We start from the raw sequence: 20517 nt of genomic DNA, 5'->3' as shown, positions 1-20517 counted from the left end.
CAAGCAGTGCATGAATTGTTGCAGAATGAATTGGGCATTTCCAAAAGAACATTATACACACTATCAACAACAAAGGGTGGTGATCAATTATGATGGATTTATTTATTTCAGCAGTGCAATAATCAAAGATAATTTTAAAAGACTTAAGATGGAAAATGACATCCATATCCAGAAAGGGAACTGTTGAATTTAAATGAAGACCAAAAGCTAATTATCTTCAATTTTTTAGTTACCTTATGTATTATGCCATTTTTAAACTTTCTAATGTTTTCTTCTGTTTGGACTTGATTTTTGTCTCACAACATGATCAATTTGGGTCTCTTGTGTAGCATGGTTTTAATTGTAGAGCCTATATCAGATTGTTTTCTATTGGGGGTGGGGTGGGAGAAAACTGTAAAACTCAAAATCTTACAAAATAAATGATTAGTAAAACCTCCCATTGCATGTAGTTGGAAAAACAAATAAATATAGTATTTTTTTTTAAAGTTAGAAATAACAAGCAGGATGCTCTCAGAAAAACCTGGGGAAACTTGTATAAACAGATGCAAAGTGAAATGAGCAGAACCAGGTGAACATTTTCCACAGTAAAAGCTTTATTTTATCTTGATCAACTGTGAATGACAGCTATTCTCAGCAATACAATGATTCACCTCAATTCTGAATGACTGGTGAAAAATGCTCTCCACTTCCAGAGAAAGAATTGATGGAGACTGAATGCAAATTAAATCTTAATTCTTATTTTCTTTATCATTCTTGGAGTGTTGGGAGCTCTGCATTTTCTTTTGCAACGTGAATATGGAAATGTTTTGCAAGACTACACAAATATAATTAACATTAATTATTGCATTCTCAGGAAGGGAATGTGAAGGAGGAAGGGAGGGGGAGAATTTTTAACTCAAAATTTTAAAAAACTGAACATTAAAAATTTTCCTTTTCATGTAACTGATAAAAAATAAAATAAAAATTTAATATTAAAAAAGAAGTTAATACAATTTGTCATCACATCAACTATCTGATATATTAAACTCCCAAGAAAGAACAAAAAACGTATTTGGCCCACTCTCAAACTTACAAGGATCTTTTTTTTTTTAATGATTTCAGGATTTGTTCAGATCTAAATATTTTAGAGCTTCCTTCTAGGTCCCTTTCCCCTCAAGAACCTTATTGAAGTCATAGACTTACAGTAAAATGAGGGATCTTTTGTCAGAATTCCCCACATCCTGGCAGTGTCAAATGGAATGAAGGCTTCTCTGGCTCACTGAACACAGAAATCCATCATATGTCCAAATAATTTAGAACCCTATTGGATGTCTAATGTCCAATAAAATGATATTACCAACAAGTATGATGTAGGATTTGGAAAAACAATAAAGTTTTCTTTTGGAATTACACTTATCTAAGTAATGTCCCTATTTACTTAATCTTGTTCATATTTTCTCTCACTCCCTTTCTCATAACTACACTAAGTATATTGATAAATCCATGATATTTTCCATCCATGCATTCAATATTATGCATGCCTCTATGACATTTTCCCAATCCAATATTTCTTTTTCATTCAGTAATACCAGGCTTTCTTGTACTCAGTGATTGAACTAATCCCATAGTTTTATTGTTATTGAATTGTTTCAGTTGTATCAGACTTTTTATGACCCCATTTGAGACTTTTTTTTGGTAAAAATACAGGAGTGGTTTGTCATTTCCTTCTCCAGCTCTCTTGATAGATGAGGAAACTGAGACAGAGTTAAGTGACTTGCCCAGGGTCACATATCTAGTAAGTCTCTTAGACCAGATTTGAACACTCTAAAGCCCAGTACCCTACCCACCACACACTACCTGCCCCATAGCTTTACTCAATACTCCTGAAATGAGTAAACCGGTTTTAATGTCAGTCAATAGATCTTTTCTATTGTATTACACACGCACACACACACACACACACACGTATGTAAATGCAGCAAAGACCATTTGCAAATTATATTTAGATATCGATATTTGTGGTTCCCTTTCCTATTAAAGTTAATATTGCTAATTAAGGACTTTAAATTTTTTCAGTAGTTGACCTCCCCTATTGATATTCCTCTCTCTCTACCAAGTATACTAGTTTAGTTCACCATCTCTCATGATGTAGTTTCCCACCTTCTCCCCAGTCCTCTCTTTCTATCAGTCTTTCTTTTACCTCTCTTCTTTATCAAACTATTTCCTTCTTCCCCCTTCCCACTCCCCCTCCACTGCCTTCATCATGGATTAATAAGACCCACTCCATCCACAAAGATTTCCCTTGTCTTTCCCCAATGCCTTTTATTTCCTTTAACTCTCCATAGAGCAACCTGCAAGGCTGTGAACACCAGGATTGCACAATAAACATAACTAAGTGACAGAACTAATTCAACAGTTTTTGCTAATTCATCAATGAGGGGGAAAAAAATTCTTGAGATCACTTAAAGATTCTGTGGGTTTATGTGGGTGGGTGTCTGTGTTGTGTGTGTCTGTGTGCAGTATGGGGGGGGGTGTTCCTCTTTCCAAGAGACTAAATGGATGTATTCAATATTTTTTATCTTTGAGTTTGGCAAAGTCACATAGTCTTTGATTATCATATTAGACTAAGCCCTAACTCCTTTGGAACATGGAAGGGCTGCTAAGCCAACCTTGGGGTGCCCACAACATAAATATCTTTAGTTTTTATTTTAAATTCGCAATAAGCCAGGTGGGAGCAACCGAACTGCAAGACAACAGTACATAAGCAACCCTCTCTCATCTCTACTCCTCACAGCTGCACCAGCAACAGAAACAGCACATTCAGGAAACAACAGGAAGCAAAATGAAAATTAGGAGTATAGAACATAAATATGTCATATCTCATGAATCATCTTGTTGTTCTTATGTGCACTTTCTAAAAAAAAAAAACACACCACCAGTAACAAAAACTCCCATAAAATTATCTCCCAACTCATGGGAACCACAGCATGTAAATACAAGTTGGGACTCCTGTAATTTCTGATAATGACTGTCCCCTCGCAGTTGCTTGACAACACAGAGCAATGGGGTTGAGGATTACCCTCCGTAAAGTCTCCCTGAAGTGAATGCCAGAAGCAACATAAGGTTCTTAGTGACAAGCGGCATCCATAGGAAATCAGCAGCAAAACCACCAGTCAAACTACTCAAGGAAGAAATTCTCCTGGAGAAATCAGGAAAATGTAAATGAGGTGGATTGACTGCAAAATATAAACACACGACACATGCACACACACACACACACACACACACAAAACACTGGTGATGACAAGAAAAGTAAAAACAGTACCTCTGCCCCCATGGAGCACACATCCTAAAGGGGAGACAACCTGCTATACCTATATAATTATCATAAAAACAAGATATGTGTAACGTAAATGGAAAAGCATCTCAGAGAAAGGGCCATCACTGGATGAGGACCCCAAAGCTCTGTTGTCGAGATAGAGACTAGCCTGGAATACAATAGCCACTAAATAAATGTTTACAAATGAACTGACTGATCAAATGTATAAACAATAAATGTATGAAATGGCAGAATTTCAAATTATTAAGCCATCTACTATGTGTTCATAACTTCGCTAAGGGCCAGGGAAACAAAAAGAAGCAAAGAAGAGTCCTTGTCCTCAGAGATGGCATTTGGAATAAAATACTACTACATGAGAAAGGAAAATAAAATGGTATGAAGATGATTAGAAAGTGCATGGTAGGGGCGGCTAGGTGGCGTAGTGGATAAAGCACCAGCCCTGGAGTCAGGAGTACCTGGGTTCAAATCCGGTCTCAGACACTTAATAATTACCTAGCTGTGTGGCCTTCGGCAAGCCACTTAACCCCATCTGCCTTGCAAAAAAAAAAAGTGCATGGTAAGAGGAGAAAATGCCTAGAGAAATAGTTTGGTAGAATGAAAAGAGCAATCACTGTATAGTCAAAAAATGTGGATTCAAATTCCATGGGAGGAGTACTACTTGCAGGACTCTGGACAAGTCATATAATCTCTCTGGGACTCAGTTTCTTCATCTGTAAAATGAAGTAATTAGACCATATAGACTCTCAAGTCATTCCATGTTCAGATCTATGACTGTAAATGTTGGACTATTAGGAAGGAAAGTGGGAAATCAAAGACTTCTCAGTTATTTTTTTAAAAAAAGATTAGAACAAAAGAGCTCCTATTCCATAACATTTTAATTTCAGCCCATTCCCCATCTGTCATAGCCCCCATGGTATTACATTTGAATGGTTTTAAGAACTAACTGTCCCAATTTTCACTTAAACTATTAATTTCCCATACAATGTGATTTCTTAAGGGATTGGTCTGATTTCTGTCATGGCCAGATCTATAGATCAGGACTAGTTTGCCAATCTATTTTTTGAGTAAAGTAAATTGAATGGAATTTTTTTTTTTAATAAAATGCTACTGAAGAAGAGGCAAAAGGCCACACTGGGCAGTGTGAAAACAGAAAGCACCAAACAAAAAGATTACATTCTCCAATTCACACTGTATAATAGGATGACACTTCAATGGGCATGAAATGAGCAAAGTAATTATCCAGTTTGGCACAGGTTAGTCCCCTTTGGAGTACTGCCTCCAGCACTGCCCACCACATTCAAGAGAAAAAGGGAAATAATGGCTGCAGGGAAATGACGCAAAATTTGAAACACACATATGAAAATGCAGCTATGCCAAATTTTCTATGTAGCTAAGGAAACATAAGGGAACTGAGCATGCTGACAAGAACAGAGGAGGAGGACCTTTAAAAGTCTTAAAATGAGTGACTACTTCCTTCCCTGAGGGAGAAAGCAGGATATCTTCTCTCTTTTAGAGTACAGATTTGGCATGAGCAAGATGATACAAACACTGGAGACAGATGGAGGACTCCTTTCACAGTTAACAATGGTTTTAGCTGATGATCCACATGATGCCACTGGGAACTGGAACTGGATAAGTAAGTATATTGCTCCCAAGCTTTGAAAATTTTCTATATATTGTAGCAGATTTAGTATATGTGAAGGGCTAAATTGTAACCAAACGACTCATTCATTCATTCATTCAAAAAATATTTCCTGAGCAAGGTGCATAAGGTGCATAGTTCTGTTAGCCATAGTATTAATCCACTTTTCCTGGCATGGCAGCATTGTTGTCAGTTTTGTGTTGGTGATGTCAAATAGCTATTTCTGCAAAATTCTCAAATCACTGATGTCCTTTTAATTCTCAGTAGGTTTTCAGCATCTCTTTGAAATTCTACCTTTTCAGGCCTTAGACCCTTTTGGAGGAAAAACTGTTGAAGCATGTTCAGCCATTCAGGTGGATTTGGGGATGCAGATAAAAGTTCATGAGGCAGCCAAATATGAGTTCAATGGAATGTGGAACAAATATATTATTAATACTGTGCCTTATGGAAGTGAATTCCTCACCAAAAATTGGTAAAGAACATATTCTCCAAACGGCATAATTCACTGGCTTAAGATGTTGCCTAGCAGGTGAAATATATACTTATTGCCGGGAAGGGGGAGGAGGAGAGAAGAAATATACAAATGCACAAAACCTCAAGCAGGAAAAAGGAATTGCTGTTTCCCATTCAATCCTTTTAAATATGAAAAGTCCACATTATTGTTTTTATTTATTATTTATAGAGTAGAGTAAGACAACATTGTACAATAAAAACATTAAAGATAATGCCCCTGCCTGGAGGAACTTATAATCCAAGTCAAATGGAGATAGAACCCCCTCCAGGAGACAAGGTGCCCTCTTCATATCCTAGAATGGAACATAAATAGGATAAGATTCCTTGGCTAGTGGGTAAGGAGTGATAAATCTATTTAGAGACCTGACTGAAGCACAAGAAAATGAACCCTTTGCACTACAGCCATGTGTTAGGCATGTGCAATAAATCAAGATAATACAGAGGTGTTGGGTTTGGCTCCTCACCTCAGTTCAGTATGTAAGTGGCTCAAGCCAAATGAGTGGCAAGGTAAAAGGGGCTTCTCTGTATCAGGGCCCTGATGTTGGAGAACTGAAGGAAGGAGGGCAAGTTCAGAACTAACCAAATGGCATTGTGTTGTAAGGGGAAAAAATGTTGCTTCTGAAGTTAGAAAACCTGAATTTGAGTTCCAACTTAGACATTTTAGTTCAGAGAGGTTAAATGACCCTGGGAAAGTCAGGAAACTCCTATCAGCCTCAGTTTCCTCATTTAAAAGTAAGAATAATATCTACCTGTCTCACAAGGTTATTGTATGGTTAAGTACTTTAAAAATCTAAAAATGATGTGTCTTAAAAGCAAATCATTACTTAGTATGCAAAAGGCTATTAGGAGCACCTAAATAAAACATGAAAGAGAATTTGAAGAATGAAGGAGTGAGAAAGTACACATTTTCTAGAATAAAGGAAGTTATATTAGATAATCAAAAAAAGCCAAAAACAAGGGGAAAACTGAATTGAATTATTATTTTATTGACCACTTTTTCTTCATCTCAAAAGTAGAACATCAGGGCCCTTGTTATTGTGCTTAATTAGTTAATTAACTATATTTATGGAGATGAAATTAAACTTACTCATAAAGCTGTCAAAAATACATACTACATACAAAAATAACAATTTTATTTTGTTTTGTTTTTTACTCAAGACCTGGGGTTTCATTGATATTAGTTCTGCCAGTGAAGAAACTTCCTCTATAAATACAAATCAGAAACTGTACTCTTCTCATTAATATTTGGATAAAAAATACAAGTGCTCTATCTAACTCTATTTCTCCTAATTTCACAATTCTTAAAAAATACTATTTCAGCCTCTCATTCTATAAGAGACTCTAGTACCACAGAGAACAATCACTATTTCAAATAATACCCTTTCCTCTCCTCATAGATTGTAACCTCCCTAAGAACTATTGTTTCACAGCAACTAGTGACTGTTAACTGACTAATTGTTACTTCTGATCCCATTCTTGGCTTATCATGGCTCATAGGACTTCCTCCCTTCCTTTGAATTCCTATCATTGCCACTCATTTGGCATCCAATATTTTTACTTCTTTTTTATTGTCATGTCCTCAATTAGACTACAAGCTCTGTGAGTTTTAGATTTATAATTTATATTTATTTATATCCTTCATGGTGAAAACACAGTGCTTACTATGGTAAGCACCTGTACAAATATAACTAATATAATTTGATTAAAATGAAAAGTCTGTAAATGTTAAAGCTCCTGTTTTGATCTATTCCATCTCCCCTATAAAGCCAAATTAGAAACCTTTATTCACCAAGAAACAACATGGTAGCTGTGCAAATACCTGTCAGAGGTGGGAGGGGGGAGAGGGGAAAATATTTTTAGATGGAGGCTCTCAAAGAACTTGCAGTAGTGAAGTTTCTGCAACTGTTTCCTCAACAACCAAAAACAAATGGGGCAGCTAGGTGACCTAGTGGACAGAGCATCCACCCTGGAAACAAGAGGGCCTGAGTTCAAATATGGCAATAATAATAATGATGATGCTGATGATGATGATAACCTAACTGTGTGACTTTGGGCAAATCACTTAACCCTATTGCCTTGTAAGAAACAAACAAAAAAACAAACAAGCAACCAAAAAACTTTGACACTGATACTTAAACTCCCTTGCTTCCATACATAATATTTTCATTCATACTGCCTTCCTCATCCCTATAGCTTTCTTTTCTTTAAAATCAGCAGTTCCTATTATAACCTCTACAGTGACTGGGTATCTTGTCCACTTCATTCTTTAGAGTAAGAGGATTTCATTCACTCATTCTTTTATTTATTAATATCATATTTACCGAGTGTTTCATATGTGTATATATGTATGTAGTTACCTCAATGTACCCATACATCCTGAACACAGTGGAGTCAATCGCTAGAATCAGCATTTCAAGGCTTAGTGACAAATGAGAGATTTGTCTAGGAAAAAGACTAGAACAAAAAAATACCCTGGGGGGAAAAGAATCAGGATAAAGTTTAGAAAGGGTAGATGGATAATAGATCTGGCAGGGCTGAAAAGGCACAATCTTTGGGGATTTCATCACAGAAAGTGAGTTGGAAGCTCAAGGGACAATGGTTAGGACAGTAAAAGAAAAAAGGGCATCGAAGAAAGTATATTCCACATGGATCATTTAGAGTTGTATTTACACAACTCTTCTGAATGCCCTATACCTTTTGATCCTGGGTCATTAATGAAAATTACACCCTTAACAACAAAATACAATGAAAAATTTATTTCTATCCTCAAATTTGCATGCCTACAATAGGTCTCAAAACAACTAACTGTTCAAGTGTGAGTGTGTGTGTGTGTGTGTGTGTGTGTGTGTGTGTGTGCGTGTATGCATGGGGGGCATGTGGAGGGTGATATTTATTATTGGGAAGTCACATATTAATCAACTAGCAGTATCCCTCATCAGCTTTTCTATTACTTGGCCCACTTTGTGCCAATTTCCTTTCTCTTCTCCAACACCTCTTGCTTCACTGTTCTTCTTTAAGTCATGGGATGGGGATTTGTCAAAGTCAATGAGCACTTTATTACAGTGAGAGTGCTCCGTAATGAACAATTCAGCAATTTAATGAGATTCTGGAGATCTGTCTCCAGCCTGTCCATCAAGTTTCACTTCTATAAAGCACCCTGACACTAATCCTCTGGCATACCCAATCTTCACCCTGGGCGGAATATTAGATTCTTCCATGGTATATTGCGTTAGTAGTATAACCTTAGCAAAAATGATGAACTTAACTACACTGGAGGCAATATAGCTGGTCTGATTTGATCTTTCTCTATTGGGTTGACTATGAGGGAATTACTTATTTACTAAGATAAAGCAAAAACAGTTTCTTATTGCCTGCTGAATGCCTAAATTGGTAAATATTTATGTGAGTCTTTTAATTCTTTCTGGAGGTCCAGGTATAAATATATATCTACTGCCTGCAGCAGAAACCAGCTCTTAAAATTCTACATTACAGCATTAGTAACCTTTAGAGAGGCAATTATGATAACGCTTAAGTGGACAGTATAGCATTTTTGTCACTCAAAAATCTGCACATTACCATCCTGCTATCTGGAAGTGCCTTTCAACAGGATCTGATCACTCTACCACAAAAGGGGATAGGTAGAAGCCATTTGAGGGTATTGGCCCCTGATCTCATTTCAATTAGAAACTGCCAATTGCAGAAATCATCCCCACTTTTCTTCCCTAGGGAAACATGAGTTCCTTTGGCTGCCACACCTGAGAATGGACTTCATTCCCTGGTCAGTCAATTCTTGATTATATTAACAATGAAGTAGGATAACATAGGTAATTGAAATCCACAGTTACTAAAAAAAAAACAACAAAAAAAAAAACTCATTTTGGCCAAGCGTTCCCATTTCCTCTCTAAGTCTTTTCTTTTAAACTAGAGTTGTTAAAAAAATAGTAAAAGCCACCTGATTTTGGTTTTCTCTCTATATTTTCCTTGGTGAAAATGCTAACAAATAGGAAAATGATACAAAATGAGACAGCAAATAAAAAGCATAAGGACTTGAAGAAAGAGGCAGACAAATCATTAATCCATTTTTTGTTAAGGACCAATTTCTGATATGGCATTAGAAAACTTGAGTTTGATTCAATTCAATTCCACGAGCATTTATCAAGTGATTAGTAGGCTCAAAGGCACTATACTAAGAGTAGAGTAAAAAAAAAAAAACCAAAAATGCCTTCAAGGGGTTTGTAATTTCCTGTGGGGGACTGTGGAAGGGAGAACAGAAAGATACAACATATTCACATTTTCATAAAAACAAAACATATGCAAAGCAATTTCAAGAGAGTAAAGGTAGAGAAGGTGGGGAGAGCTTTTTTGCCCACTTGCTAATTTGGATATGAATCCCTGCTCTGTCACTTACTACTCATGTGACTATGGGCAAGTCACTTAACTTCTGAATCTGTTTTCTCAGCTGTAAAATGAGCAGGGATGGACCAACTGATACCTAAGGTGCCCTCCCAGCTCTAAAATTCTATGATGCTAGATTAATTCCCCACTCTGAGCCTGATTTTCCTCACCTATAAAATGGGACAGTGAAATCTGAACCAGTTACTTCACAGGATAATTGGTAGGAAAGCAATTTGTAAGCTTGAAATTCTATGTAGTTTGAAATAAAAGGTTAGTTCAGAACTCAGAACTCAGAAATCATGGTCTGTCTGGTGTCCTTTATTTAATTGTTTACAAATTCTTAGAAAATTTTGAAAATACAGCATTCTTATAAGTAAATAAAATGGCAAAATAACTAGTTATAGACTGAAAAAAGAGAGAGAGTCGCAGGGAGAAAGGGGAAAACAGACAGAAAAGGGTCAGGCAAAAGGACAGGATCTTAGACAATAATCAATGAAGGAATAAAGTTGGATAGTTAGGCTTCCACAAGAATAGAGAAACTTCACTAAAAGGTCTTTCACAAATGGTTCAAATAGCTCTCCAATGGAAGCAATATTTTTGCAATGCACAAAAAGCCTTTTCAGAATTTTGTAGTTAAGGCCTGTCATTGTTTTATCAAAGTCAAAGCAATCCATTTTTCTCAACTTTACACTATTTTCATCATGAAATAACTCGTAATATTACAACCACTTAACATCTGAAATCAGATGTATTTGCTTATAGGAAATCTCATCTGTGACTTTAAATGCAAGTTGAGAACCCAATACCTCAAGATCAAGTCCTTTCCAATCACCTGACAAGTCAAGAGAACATTCCTGTCTAAAAATTCACCCAAGATAAAAGGGTTCACACACTTTCCTGACCCTTAATCTTTTAATCATTTACCACCTCCACAATTCCAGAACTCAAGCCAAGGGAGCATGTCAAGGTTTTCTACCAAACATTCTGCTGATGAGGAAACTTCCTTACCTGCCAGATTTGCTCTTCACTTAGAGATGTCAGCTGGTCACTCTTCAGGACCTCTTGAAGCAGGTAATAAGGAAGTGTTAGAACTTCTTCAGGGTGACTCTTCAGGAGTTCAGAGAGGTGTTTCACTAAAAAATCGATCACTGCCTTCTCCAGCAAAGTGAGATTAAAGAGGTCAGCGAGTCTGTACAGATCCAAGTAATTAAAGCTATTTAATTCCTAAGTGAATAAAAAAAAAAGCCTTTCAGAAATGATGCAGAACCCAACTCAAAGGTCAAAGTATATTCAGATCAAATCAAGAGGGACTGGGTGACATGAACTGCAAAAATTCAAATGCACACCATTTTTCATTTGTATACTTTCTCAATTAAAATGGTTTAGGCAAGGGTCTATGTTCTTAGATGACAATTTCTGCCATTTTTCCTACCTTAAAAATAAGAACTTCAAATACTTAGGTAAGGAGATGGAAAGTAGTCTCTGGTTTAGTGATACAATTGAAATGCTCTTTGCAATTTTCTTAAAATGCTTCTTAGTAAAAAGAAATAGTGATCTTTTTACACTTACCATATCCAATACCTCAAGGATACAATTTTTCTTTTATAGTTGACATAAGAGATGTAGAATCAGAAGACACACACATCAGAAGACAAACTGACACTCGAACCATTTTTCTTTAAACTAACTCCACTTTGAATAAGCCATGAAGATTTGGTGAAATTAACAACCCTTAAATAAGTACAGTGTCAGATCTTTATTGGAAGTTTCATATAATTATCAATTATCTTTCTCTACCAAGTTTATGCCTAATCTATTCAAAGTGGATAAAAGTGACGCTATTTTTTAAAATGCTCCAGAAGCAATCCATTTTCCAGTTTCATTCAGTAACCTCTCATGTCTAATAACTCTTATGATCTGGCAGGTTTTCTTCTTGTCCAATTAAACTCTCTTGAGGCTAGGCTGTATTTCCCTCATCTAGAGTGGATACATTTACAATACACCATCAAAGACCACAGCTTCCTCTCTATTTTATATCTAGCACCTTGGACAGTGATTATGAGTGCTTAGATGTTAGAAATGAGCTTAGCTTTCTGGCACCTCTGCCGATCATTGCTGCACCCTTATACTCACACTGGTCTACTTTGCATTCCTTAGATGTTGAGATTTACATTCCATCTACCAAATAAAAGCCAGTGCAAGGTATATCCCATGAAATGCTCTCCTCTCATTTTTACCTCTTAGAATCCACAGTTACCTTCAAAGTTGAGCTTAAGGAACACCTCTTGTAAGAGAATTTTACTGATTCCCCAACCTCTTAGTAAACTCTCTTCAACCCCCAACTCGACTGAAATTTTTATATATTTTTAATGCATTCACTTACATAACTTGTTTCCCCTTGTAGAATGCAAACTCCTTCAAGACAGGAGTTATAACATTTATATCTTTGTATTTTCAGTGCTGAGAATATGGTCCTTAATAAATGCTTGTTGAAAAGCCACCTCCCTATAGATTCATGGTCAAAGAGAGCAACAAATAGCTCTCAAAAAGAAGTATAATGTCTCAGTTTTAAGGAAGATAGATAGTTCTAAATCACCAATAAGAGAAGCGCATATTAAAACAAAGAACTAGAAATTGTAGAGAAGGCTGTCAGTTGGGGAATGGTTGAATAAGTTGTGGTATATGATCGTGATGGAATTCTACTCTGATAGATGATGAGCTCGTTGATTTTACAAAAACATGGATAAATTTGCATGAAATAATGAGTGAGTACAAACAACCAAGTGAAATTTGTATACTGTAAAAGCAATACTGTTTTAAGAACAATTTTGAGTAACTAAGTCATTTTGACTATTATAAATACTCAAATTAACTACAAAGGAAATATGAAGGAATTCTGTTCATACATATAAAGAAATGATAAATAGAAGTATGATTATACATACTTACACACACACACACACACATATATATTTGTGTCTAATGGTAGCCATCTGGGAAGAAGGGGAAGGGGAGGGAAAAAAGAAAAGAAAGAAATTTACATGATAACCTAATTATATATTTTATGTGTATATATATATATATATATACAAAATATAAATTCTTATCATTTATATTTAACATAAATATCTATAAAATAGCAAGTTGTACATAAAAGATTTGCATTTGCAATCATCTTTTTTTATTATACTACATTATGGAAAAGCTTGTTTTATTCCATAAATTAAAAATAAAATATATAAAAATCTTTGGTATCATGTCATGTCCTGCAAACTGGGAAAGACAATAATATGGAAATAATCAGCATTGAAGGGATTGGGCAGTCAGGCCTAGACTTTTTATTGATGGAGCTACAAATTGATTCACTCATTCCAGAAAATAATTTTGAATTAGAGTATTTTTAAAAAGTGATTAAAATGTCTGCCCTTAAATTACATATCTCCTACTTTATCAAAGGAAGTAAAAAAGAAGGAAGAAGGTCACAGAATAATCAAAAGAGTTTTTTCATGGTAGCAAAAAAAACTAGAAACAAAGTAAATACCATTCATTATGGAAAAATTTAACAAATGAATGTTACTGTATCATAATACACAGAATTCAGAGAAATATGGTAAGATTTACATGAACTGATAAAGAGTAAAGTAAACAAACTCCAGAAAATATTATACAAAATGACTACAATAATGTGAAAGTAAAGGAAAAAAAACCCCTAACACTAAAATTTTAATGACTAAGTTCAGTCCCCAAAAAGATGAAAAAATATCCCTACCTTCTTTCATGATAGAAGTGGGAGACTGGGTGAGACAAGTGCTCATATGGGGATCAGAAGTGGTACAAGGATACTCTCAAGTTCTCCCTGAAGAACTTCAATATTGATTGTGATATATGGGAGACACTGGCATAAGACTGCCCAGAAGGGGATGCCCACATCAAAGAAGGCATGAGCAAAGCAGAATGGATTCAGAATTGAAGTGTTACAAAAGATACATGAGTTGAACATATCTAGAGACATTCCTATCCCAAATGTTCAAATAGATTATTTGTGCCTGACCTGCAGTAGAGCCTTCTAAGATCATATTGGACTGAACAGCCACAGTCAAACACATTGCACCTTGATCCTCTTAGGTATGAAGGATCAAATATAGCAGCCACCATTTTTCAGTATTTAGTGAAAAACCACAGGAAAAGATTTTTAGGAATTTTCTCTCTTCTGCAAAATCTCTCAAAGCTAATAGCTATAAGTTCTATAATGCCAATTCTAAATTTCCTAAATGCCAGAGGATTCATAAATGAAATAACCAGTTTAAGTATAAATATAAAATGCCCAATTCTAGTGATCTAGAACTCTAGAATACTACTTAAGTAATTCTTCCAAAATTTGTCTCCATTCTGACTGGAATGTGTATTTGAATGATGCCTGAATAAAAATACATGTTTTAAAATTTTAAGGGTAGCTCTAAAAGTAACTATCTTTCAATCCCATTATCAAGGTCACTTGATTATGTTCTAGCTTAGGTCCAAAGATATCACTTTTTTTTTTTTTGCTTTTTGCAAGGCAATGGGATTAAAATGATTTGCCTAAAGTCACAAATGACTTCAGTGATGAGCTATAAGAACCTTCTGTAGAATACTGCTTAAAAAAACCCCTACTGGCCCATGCTTTCATATGGGAACTAGCTCTTGTCTGTTAAAAATATAAATTGGTCTGATCACTAAGTTTCTTCCCCACTTAACAATTCCATGATTCTTCTAAGGTCTATTTCAAATCAATCTGTCCAAAGATTGTGGCCTCCCATTTACAGTTTTTATCAAAGGCATGTTGAAATTCTTATCATTAGGGGTCAGGTCCTCAGAGAAATATCTTAAACAACCTCCCAAATATATTTTCTTTGGATATAAACTGCAAGCTTAAAAAAACAGGCAGGAGTTCAAGTACTTCCCATCACTGGTGATATATATGTAGCTTTTAAAGAACCAGATCCTCTGGATCAGTAAGATACCCCTTGCAACTAAGTTCCTGCAGAATGACTTAACTCTTTTTTTTTTAGGTTTTGCAAGACAAACAGGGTTAAGTGGCTTGCCCAAGGCCACACAGCTAGATAATTATTAAGTGTCTGAGACTAGATTTGAACCCAGGTACTCCTGACTCCAGGGCCGGTGCTTTATCCACTACACCACCTAGCCACCCTATGACTTAACTCTTTCAGGTCTCAAGTGTTCCATTATCAACACTGGATCCTTCATCTACCTCCACAGAACCCTAAAGGTTTCAGAGTGTTAGTACCTATCAATGTGCAAGGCTTATACTCAAAGACTAGCTTACTTATCTAATGGTCAGGCTCAGCATCACATAGAAATATGATTATTAATAGAAGTATAAATAATCCCACCTGCAAAGGAAGCCGAAACTAGGTACAGTTAATGTCCCCCCCCCAATTATTCACATGCTTTAAAAATGTAGATAAAGCTACTACTATTTTTGTATATCAAATGTAATTGTGTTAAGTCCATTGTCCTCTGCTGAATGCTATAAACTATGAACTCAAATGAGATTCCCTGCTTAATAAGATTTTACAATTTAACACAAAGAACATAGATTGTCACATTGTAAATGACATTTTTTATTCTACTAGAAATCTTTTAAAAAACTTTTAAAAATACTCTGTATAGTAAATATATTTGAATATAACTATATAATGACTCTTCAGTTCTCAGATTTTGTTTTCTTTGGTTTTCTGAGAATTTCCCCAAAGTATAACCTAAAAATGCATTCTCTGTTTCTTTTAGAACAGTAAATTTAAAAAGGTACTACATTATAGTAGGGTAGAATGATTACTATACAGAGAGAGTTAGAGGACCAAGGTTTGAATCGTGACTTTGCCACTATTACCTGCATAACTTTGAGCAAGGCTTCTCTGGCTCTGGGTCTCAGTTTCCTCATCTATAAAGTGAAGGGGTTAAATCAGACAATCATTAAGGTTCCTTGTAGTTCTAAATTTGTTCTGCCTTGATAATGCAGAAAATAAATGGATATCTTGTACATGGATTCTACTCTCTAACGAAACCAAATTACAAAACTTCGCAATTTGCAATTTAGTACATTTAATTTAGAAAATTACAAATTACAAGTTGTGAGGTTTGGGTTTTTTTTGGGGGGGGGGTTGAATTTCAATCAAAATTGCACAAAATCAAGTTCTCCAGGTATGTCTTTGGTTTCTTAACACTTAAGTTTTCATTACTCTTACCATGAATAGGGTGACAGTGCTATAATCCTGAGAGAACAATAGATTTAGAATCAGAGAACCTAGATTTGAATTTCTTAATACTGGAGGATTTTAGACAGATATTCTAAATCTCACTCTTTTCCATCTATGCAATGGTAATAATATAAACACACAATTATAACTGAGGTTAGAGGTCTCTAACTCAAATACTCTCTTTTGAGGGGGAAAAAAACAAGTTCCAAGGGGATTAAGTGACTAGCCCAAGGTCACACAGGTAACAAATGTCAGAGGTGACTTTGGAACCTAGGGCCTACTCTATGAAGAACCAGAATCCCTTCCACAAAACTTCCACTATTTCTATTAAGTATTGCACAAGATCTTTGTGAGTAAAGTTCTTTGTAAATTCTCATATATTATATGCAGGTGAGTGATTATGATGATATTTAACACTTAATTAAATTGTAAGAGAGGATAATTAAGGAAGAAGGGGATTTTTAAAAAAATTCTTTCGGTGTTTTCATCATGACAAGTTACATAATGTTTGCTTCAGAGGGAGGAATAAAATGCTTGCATTTCAATTCAATTAAACCATCAAACATTTTACTTTTAAAATCCATTATATGTAAGACACGGCTCTAGGTAAGGGGATACATAAATAAGCTTGGTCTCAATTAGTGTAAATAATGAATTCCCCTTTCAAGTGTCATATATTGAAATTTACAATATTCCAAGTGGTAATTTTATAAAATATGGCAATATGGTTCAGCCCAATGGACATCTGTAATACAAATTCAAAGAAAGTTACATCTTGGAGTCATTTTTCGCACTAATCAGTAACTATCAGACTACCAAGGAAATGTGTGATAAGGAGAAAGGAATAATCAACAAAATGCTGTAAGAAAAATTGAGTAGGAAGAAAAGAATCACTTTTAGGCTAGAGGTTCAGATCATAGGAACACAGATTTAGAGTTGAGAGGGACCTAGCCTTACAACTAGATTTTATCTAGTCATTATTCTCATTTCACAGATAAGGAAACTGAGGCCAAGAGAGGTGAAATGCTTTGTTTGAGCTCACACTGGTAGTAAATAGTAAAGTCAAGATTCAACCTCAGATCTTTGAATTCTAAATTAAGTTCTCTTACCTCAGGGAAGGCGCCTAATCTTGGCTCAGAAGGGGCCAGTGTCTCATCAGAGAGACAGAGAAAGGACTATTATAATATCATATACTGCAGATGGTTAGAGAGGAGAGTCATTGCCTAAAGAAACAAGGAGCAAGGTGGAAATGAATTGCAGCATAGCATCTCCCTGAAGTCTTGGCAGGCCAAAAAGAAGTGCAGGTGACAAGGAAGGAAAAGGACTAAGGCTTTTCAAGATAGGGAATAACAAACACTAGCTATTATCAACACTTAAGACTAGGAATGCCAAATGAAATGTGAATATTAGCCTTTGAAACAAATGTGGAGATTGGGAAATGAAAAGGGAAGTAGGTGGTCTGTCTGCTTGCAAGATACCTTTTAACCAAGTTGCTGGGCATGCTTCGCTCTCCACTAAGAATGGATAAGACTAAGAGATGGATGACCACGTCTAAAGCGGCAGGACTCCGAACTATGCACTGTCTCTCTCTTGGTTTATCACTTACAAAATAGAATTTAAAAATCAAATCATAAGCCAGTGCTGCATCCAAAGCCATGGCCTGACAGTCTGTGATGACATTATCCAGGTAGGTCTATCTCACACCTAAATATTATTATTCTCATTTTATAGAGTAGTTGGGTGACATGCCCATGATCACACAGTAAGTGTCAGAGCACAGATCCATATGAAAGAGCCTATGTTCAGAAAATGGCTTGACATTCTGGCCTAATTTTAAAATGGGGATTTCAATACAATTGGCTGAAGATACTAGCAGCCACCCCAGAGTGCTACAGTTTTACTATCATAAAGGATGCATTACAGACCACAGGGAGTCACTTTTTCAATCCAATAGGCAGTCATTTATTTCCTCCAACAACTGAGAACTTGGAGCTATATGGGTTTGATGATACCTTTTTTTAAGGTGAGTCCTGACCTAAATAAGAGAGAGAGAGTCTCATATATCTCTCTTATGTTCTCAGTCTTCCAAACTCAGTTTCTAATGAAGATCACAACTCAGCAGTAAGAAGTGACCTTTTGGGTAAATGTGAGAGAAAATTTTCTTGAAATTTCTATTTCTATCATGTCTTCATTAAACCCTTTTCTTTCATAATTACTGTGCACTATTCTTGTTTTTGGGAAACATTTAAAAGTATATTTATTTTGCCTTTACTTTTAGTGTTCCTTGGCTTCATTCTTCTTCCTTTGGAATATAACCCTTATTAGTTTCTTAAAGTGTGGATGACAAATAGGAAAAGAAAACACAAAATGTGGTCTTCATGTGTAACTAACTAGACATGTGTTTTCCATGTTCAAGAATTTCTAGTCCTGCATATTCTTCAACTTCAATTTCTCTTGCATGATTTTTCTTCCCTTAATAAAGTCACCAGAGGTATTGGCATTTTAAAGAAAATACTGAGCACTTTAGGGAAAGCAAATTATAAATGGATGAGATTCAGTTCTAGGTTAAATAACTCTGTCAAGTAGATTTTCTGATAGCTATAGAGCCATCTGTCAATATAGCCAAAGAATCTGCTACAGACAATCAATCAATCAACAGGCAATTGACATAAGCACCTTCTATGAGGGCCCCTGTCCTCACTGAGCTTACAATCTAACGGGGAATACAATATGCATGCAAATATGTGTACAGTGCAAGCTACATAACCGGGAGGAAAGGCTTCCACATTTCCACAGCTAAAAGAGGCAGAAAGAAGAAACAGTAGACATCTCCCTGGAGAAATGTTCAGCTTATTCTCTCTCCTGGGCTAATAACACTGTTAAGTATGTCCCATTCAAGCCTAACAACTGATTAAATAGACTGTTTAGTATCTTGTGCACTGCAACTATTGTATTTAACTCATCCTGAAAATCTGCCCAAAAGAAATCCTGCCTTAACTTCACGTCAGTGCTAAATTCTGACTAGAAATAAAAACAGAAACAGGTGATGATGCTTAGGAACATTATAGAAACTGCTTTAAATATCTATTTATATCACTTCTGAGTCCTAGATCTGAGAAGTTATTGAATTATGAAACAAAATCTAAACTGTTTTGAACATACGCTTCATTTCCCCAAAACTGAATTTCTATGAAACTCATACTCATTAATATTTTCCATCATATATCTATATATTTTCCTTCTAAATTCAACAGCAAAATTCAATAATTTTTTAAAGTGCTTACTACATGCAAAGCTTCAAAGATGAAAAGTAGTATAATTTCTACTTTTAAAGAGTTTATGATAGAAATGGGGATAAAAAGACACAAGTAGAAATGGCATGTGAATAGAATAGATCAGGAAACAGTGCTCTAAGAAAATTTGAAGAGGGAGAGCACATTGTCTAATTGGGATGGAATAGAGCAGGTGGGGAGTAGTGGAAATAAGGAATCAGGTGGAACCTGAGCTTCGTCTTTTTTTAATTGATATTTTATTTTTCCAAATACATGTCATGAAGTTTTTCAACATTCATCCATATGCATATGTATATTTTAAGTTATGAAATTAGCTTCCAACCTCCCTTCCCACTCCCCTCTCCTCAGTAGTAGTCAGATTAATATTGTACATACACATTTGAGTTAAACATGTTTACAGATTAGTCATTTTTCAGAATTAGAAGTAGGATTAAGTGAAAGAAATACATGAAATATTTTTTAAAAAGTGAATGTAGTGTTTATCATTTTCTGAAGGGTTTTTGTTTTGTTTTTCTTCCTCTGGATGCAATGGCATTGTCTATAATGGTCTAACAGGGCTGTCTTAACTCTGAACTGCTGAGAGGAGCTGCTTCCATCAAGATTGATCATCTCACAATGTTGTATACATTGTTCTCTTGGTTCTGCTCCCTTTGCTCAGCATCAGATCAGATCACATTGACTCTAGAGTCCAACCATTTATGGTTTCTTTTAGGAAAAATAATATTCCATTAGTATTTGTGTACTATAACTTTTTCAGCGATTCACCAATTGATAGGTATCCCTTCAATTTCCAATTCTTTGCCACTACAAAAAGAGTTGCTATGAATATTTTGGAACATGAGGTACTTTTTCCTTTTTTTCTAAATTTTTTTCTTCTGGATATAGACCTGAAATCGGAATTGCTCCACAAAGGATATGATCAGTTTTATTGCTCTGTGGTTATAGTTCCATATTGCTCTCCAGAAAGGTTGCATCCATTCACAACTACACCAGCAATGCATCACTGTTCCAATCCTCCCACAACCTCTCCAATATTGATCATTTTCCCTTCTTCTTATCTTAGCTAATCTAATAGGTGTGAGATGATACCTCATAGTT

The 20517-nt window shown here is 35.5% G+C and overlaps 1 protein-coding gene across 7 annotated transcripts in view; it reads right to left on the bottom strand.

The window, feature by feature from the left end:
- The window catches only part of KLHL32 (kelch like family member 32), a 307584-nt gene that overhangs the window by 72236 nt on the left and 214831 nt on the right, over positions 1-20517 (bottom strand). For 5 of the 7 annotated variants that reach the window (XM_074187203.1, XM_074187201.1, XM_074187197.1 and 2 more), the window contains one exon: positions 10878-11093. In XM_074187203.1, coding sequence (XP_074043304.1) covers positions 10878-11093 — 216 coding nt within the window. Of the gene's footprint in view, positions 1-10877; positions 11094-20517 lie in introns of those variants that run through there. The other 2 variants (XM_074187200.1, XM_074187209.1) reach the window with 2 other exon arrangements.

This window comes from Macrotis lagotis, chromosome 5 (genome assembly GCF_037893015.1).
Source record: "Macrotis lagotis isolate mMagLag1 chromosome 5, bilby.v1.9.chrom.fasta, whole genome shotgun sequence".
NCBI lineage: Eukaryota > Metazoa > Chordata > Mammalia > Peramelemorphia > Peramelidae > Macrotis > Macrotis lagotis.
This window is presented reverse-complemented; position numbering and strand designations above follow the sequence as displayed.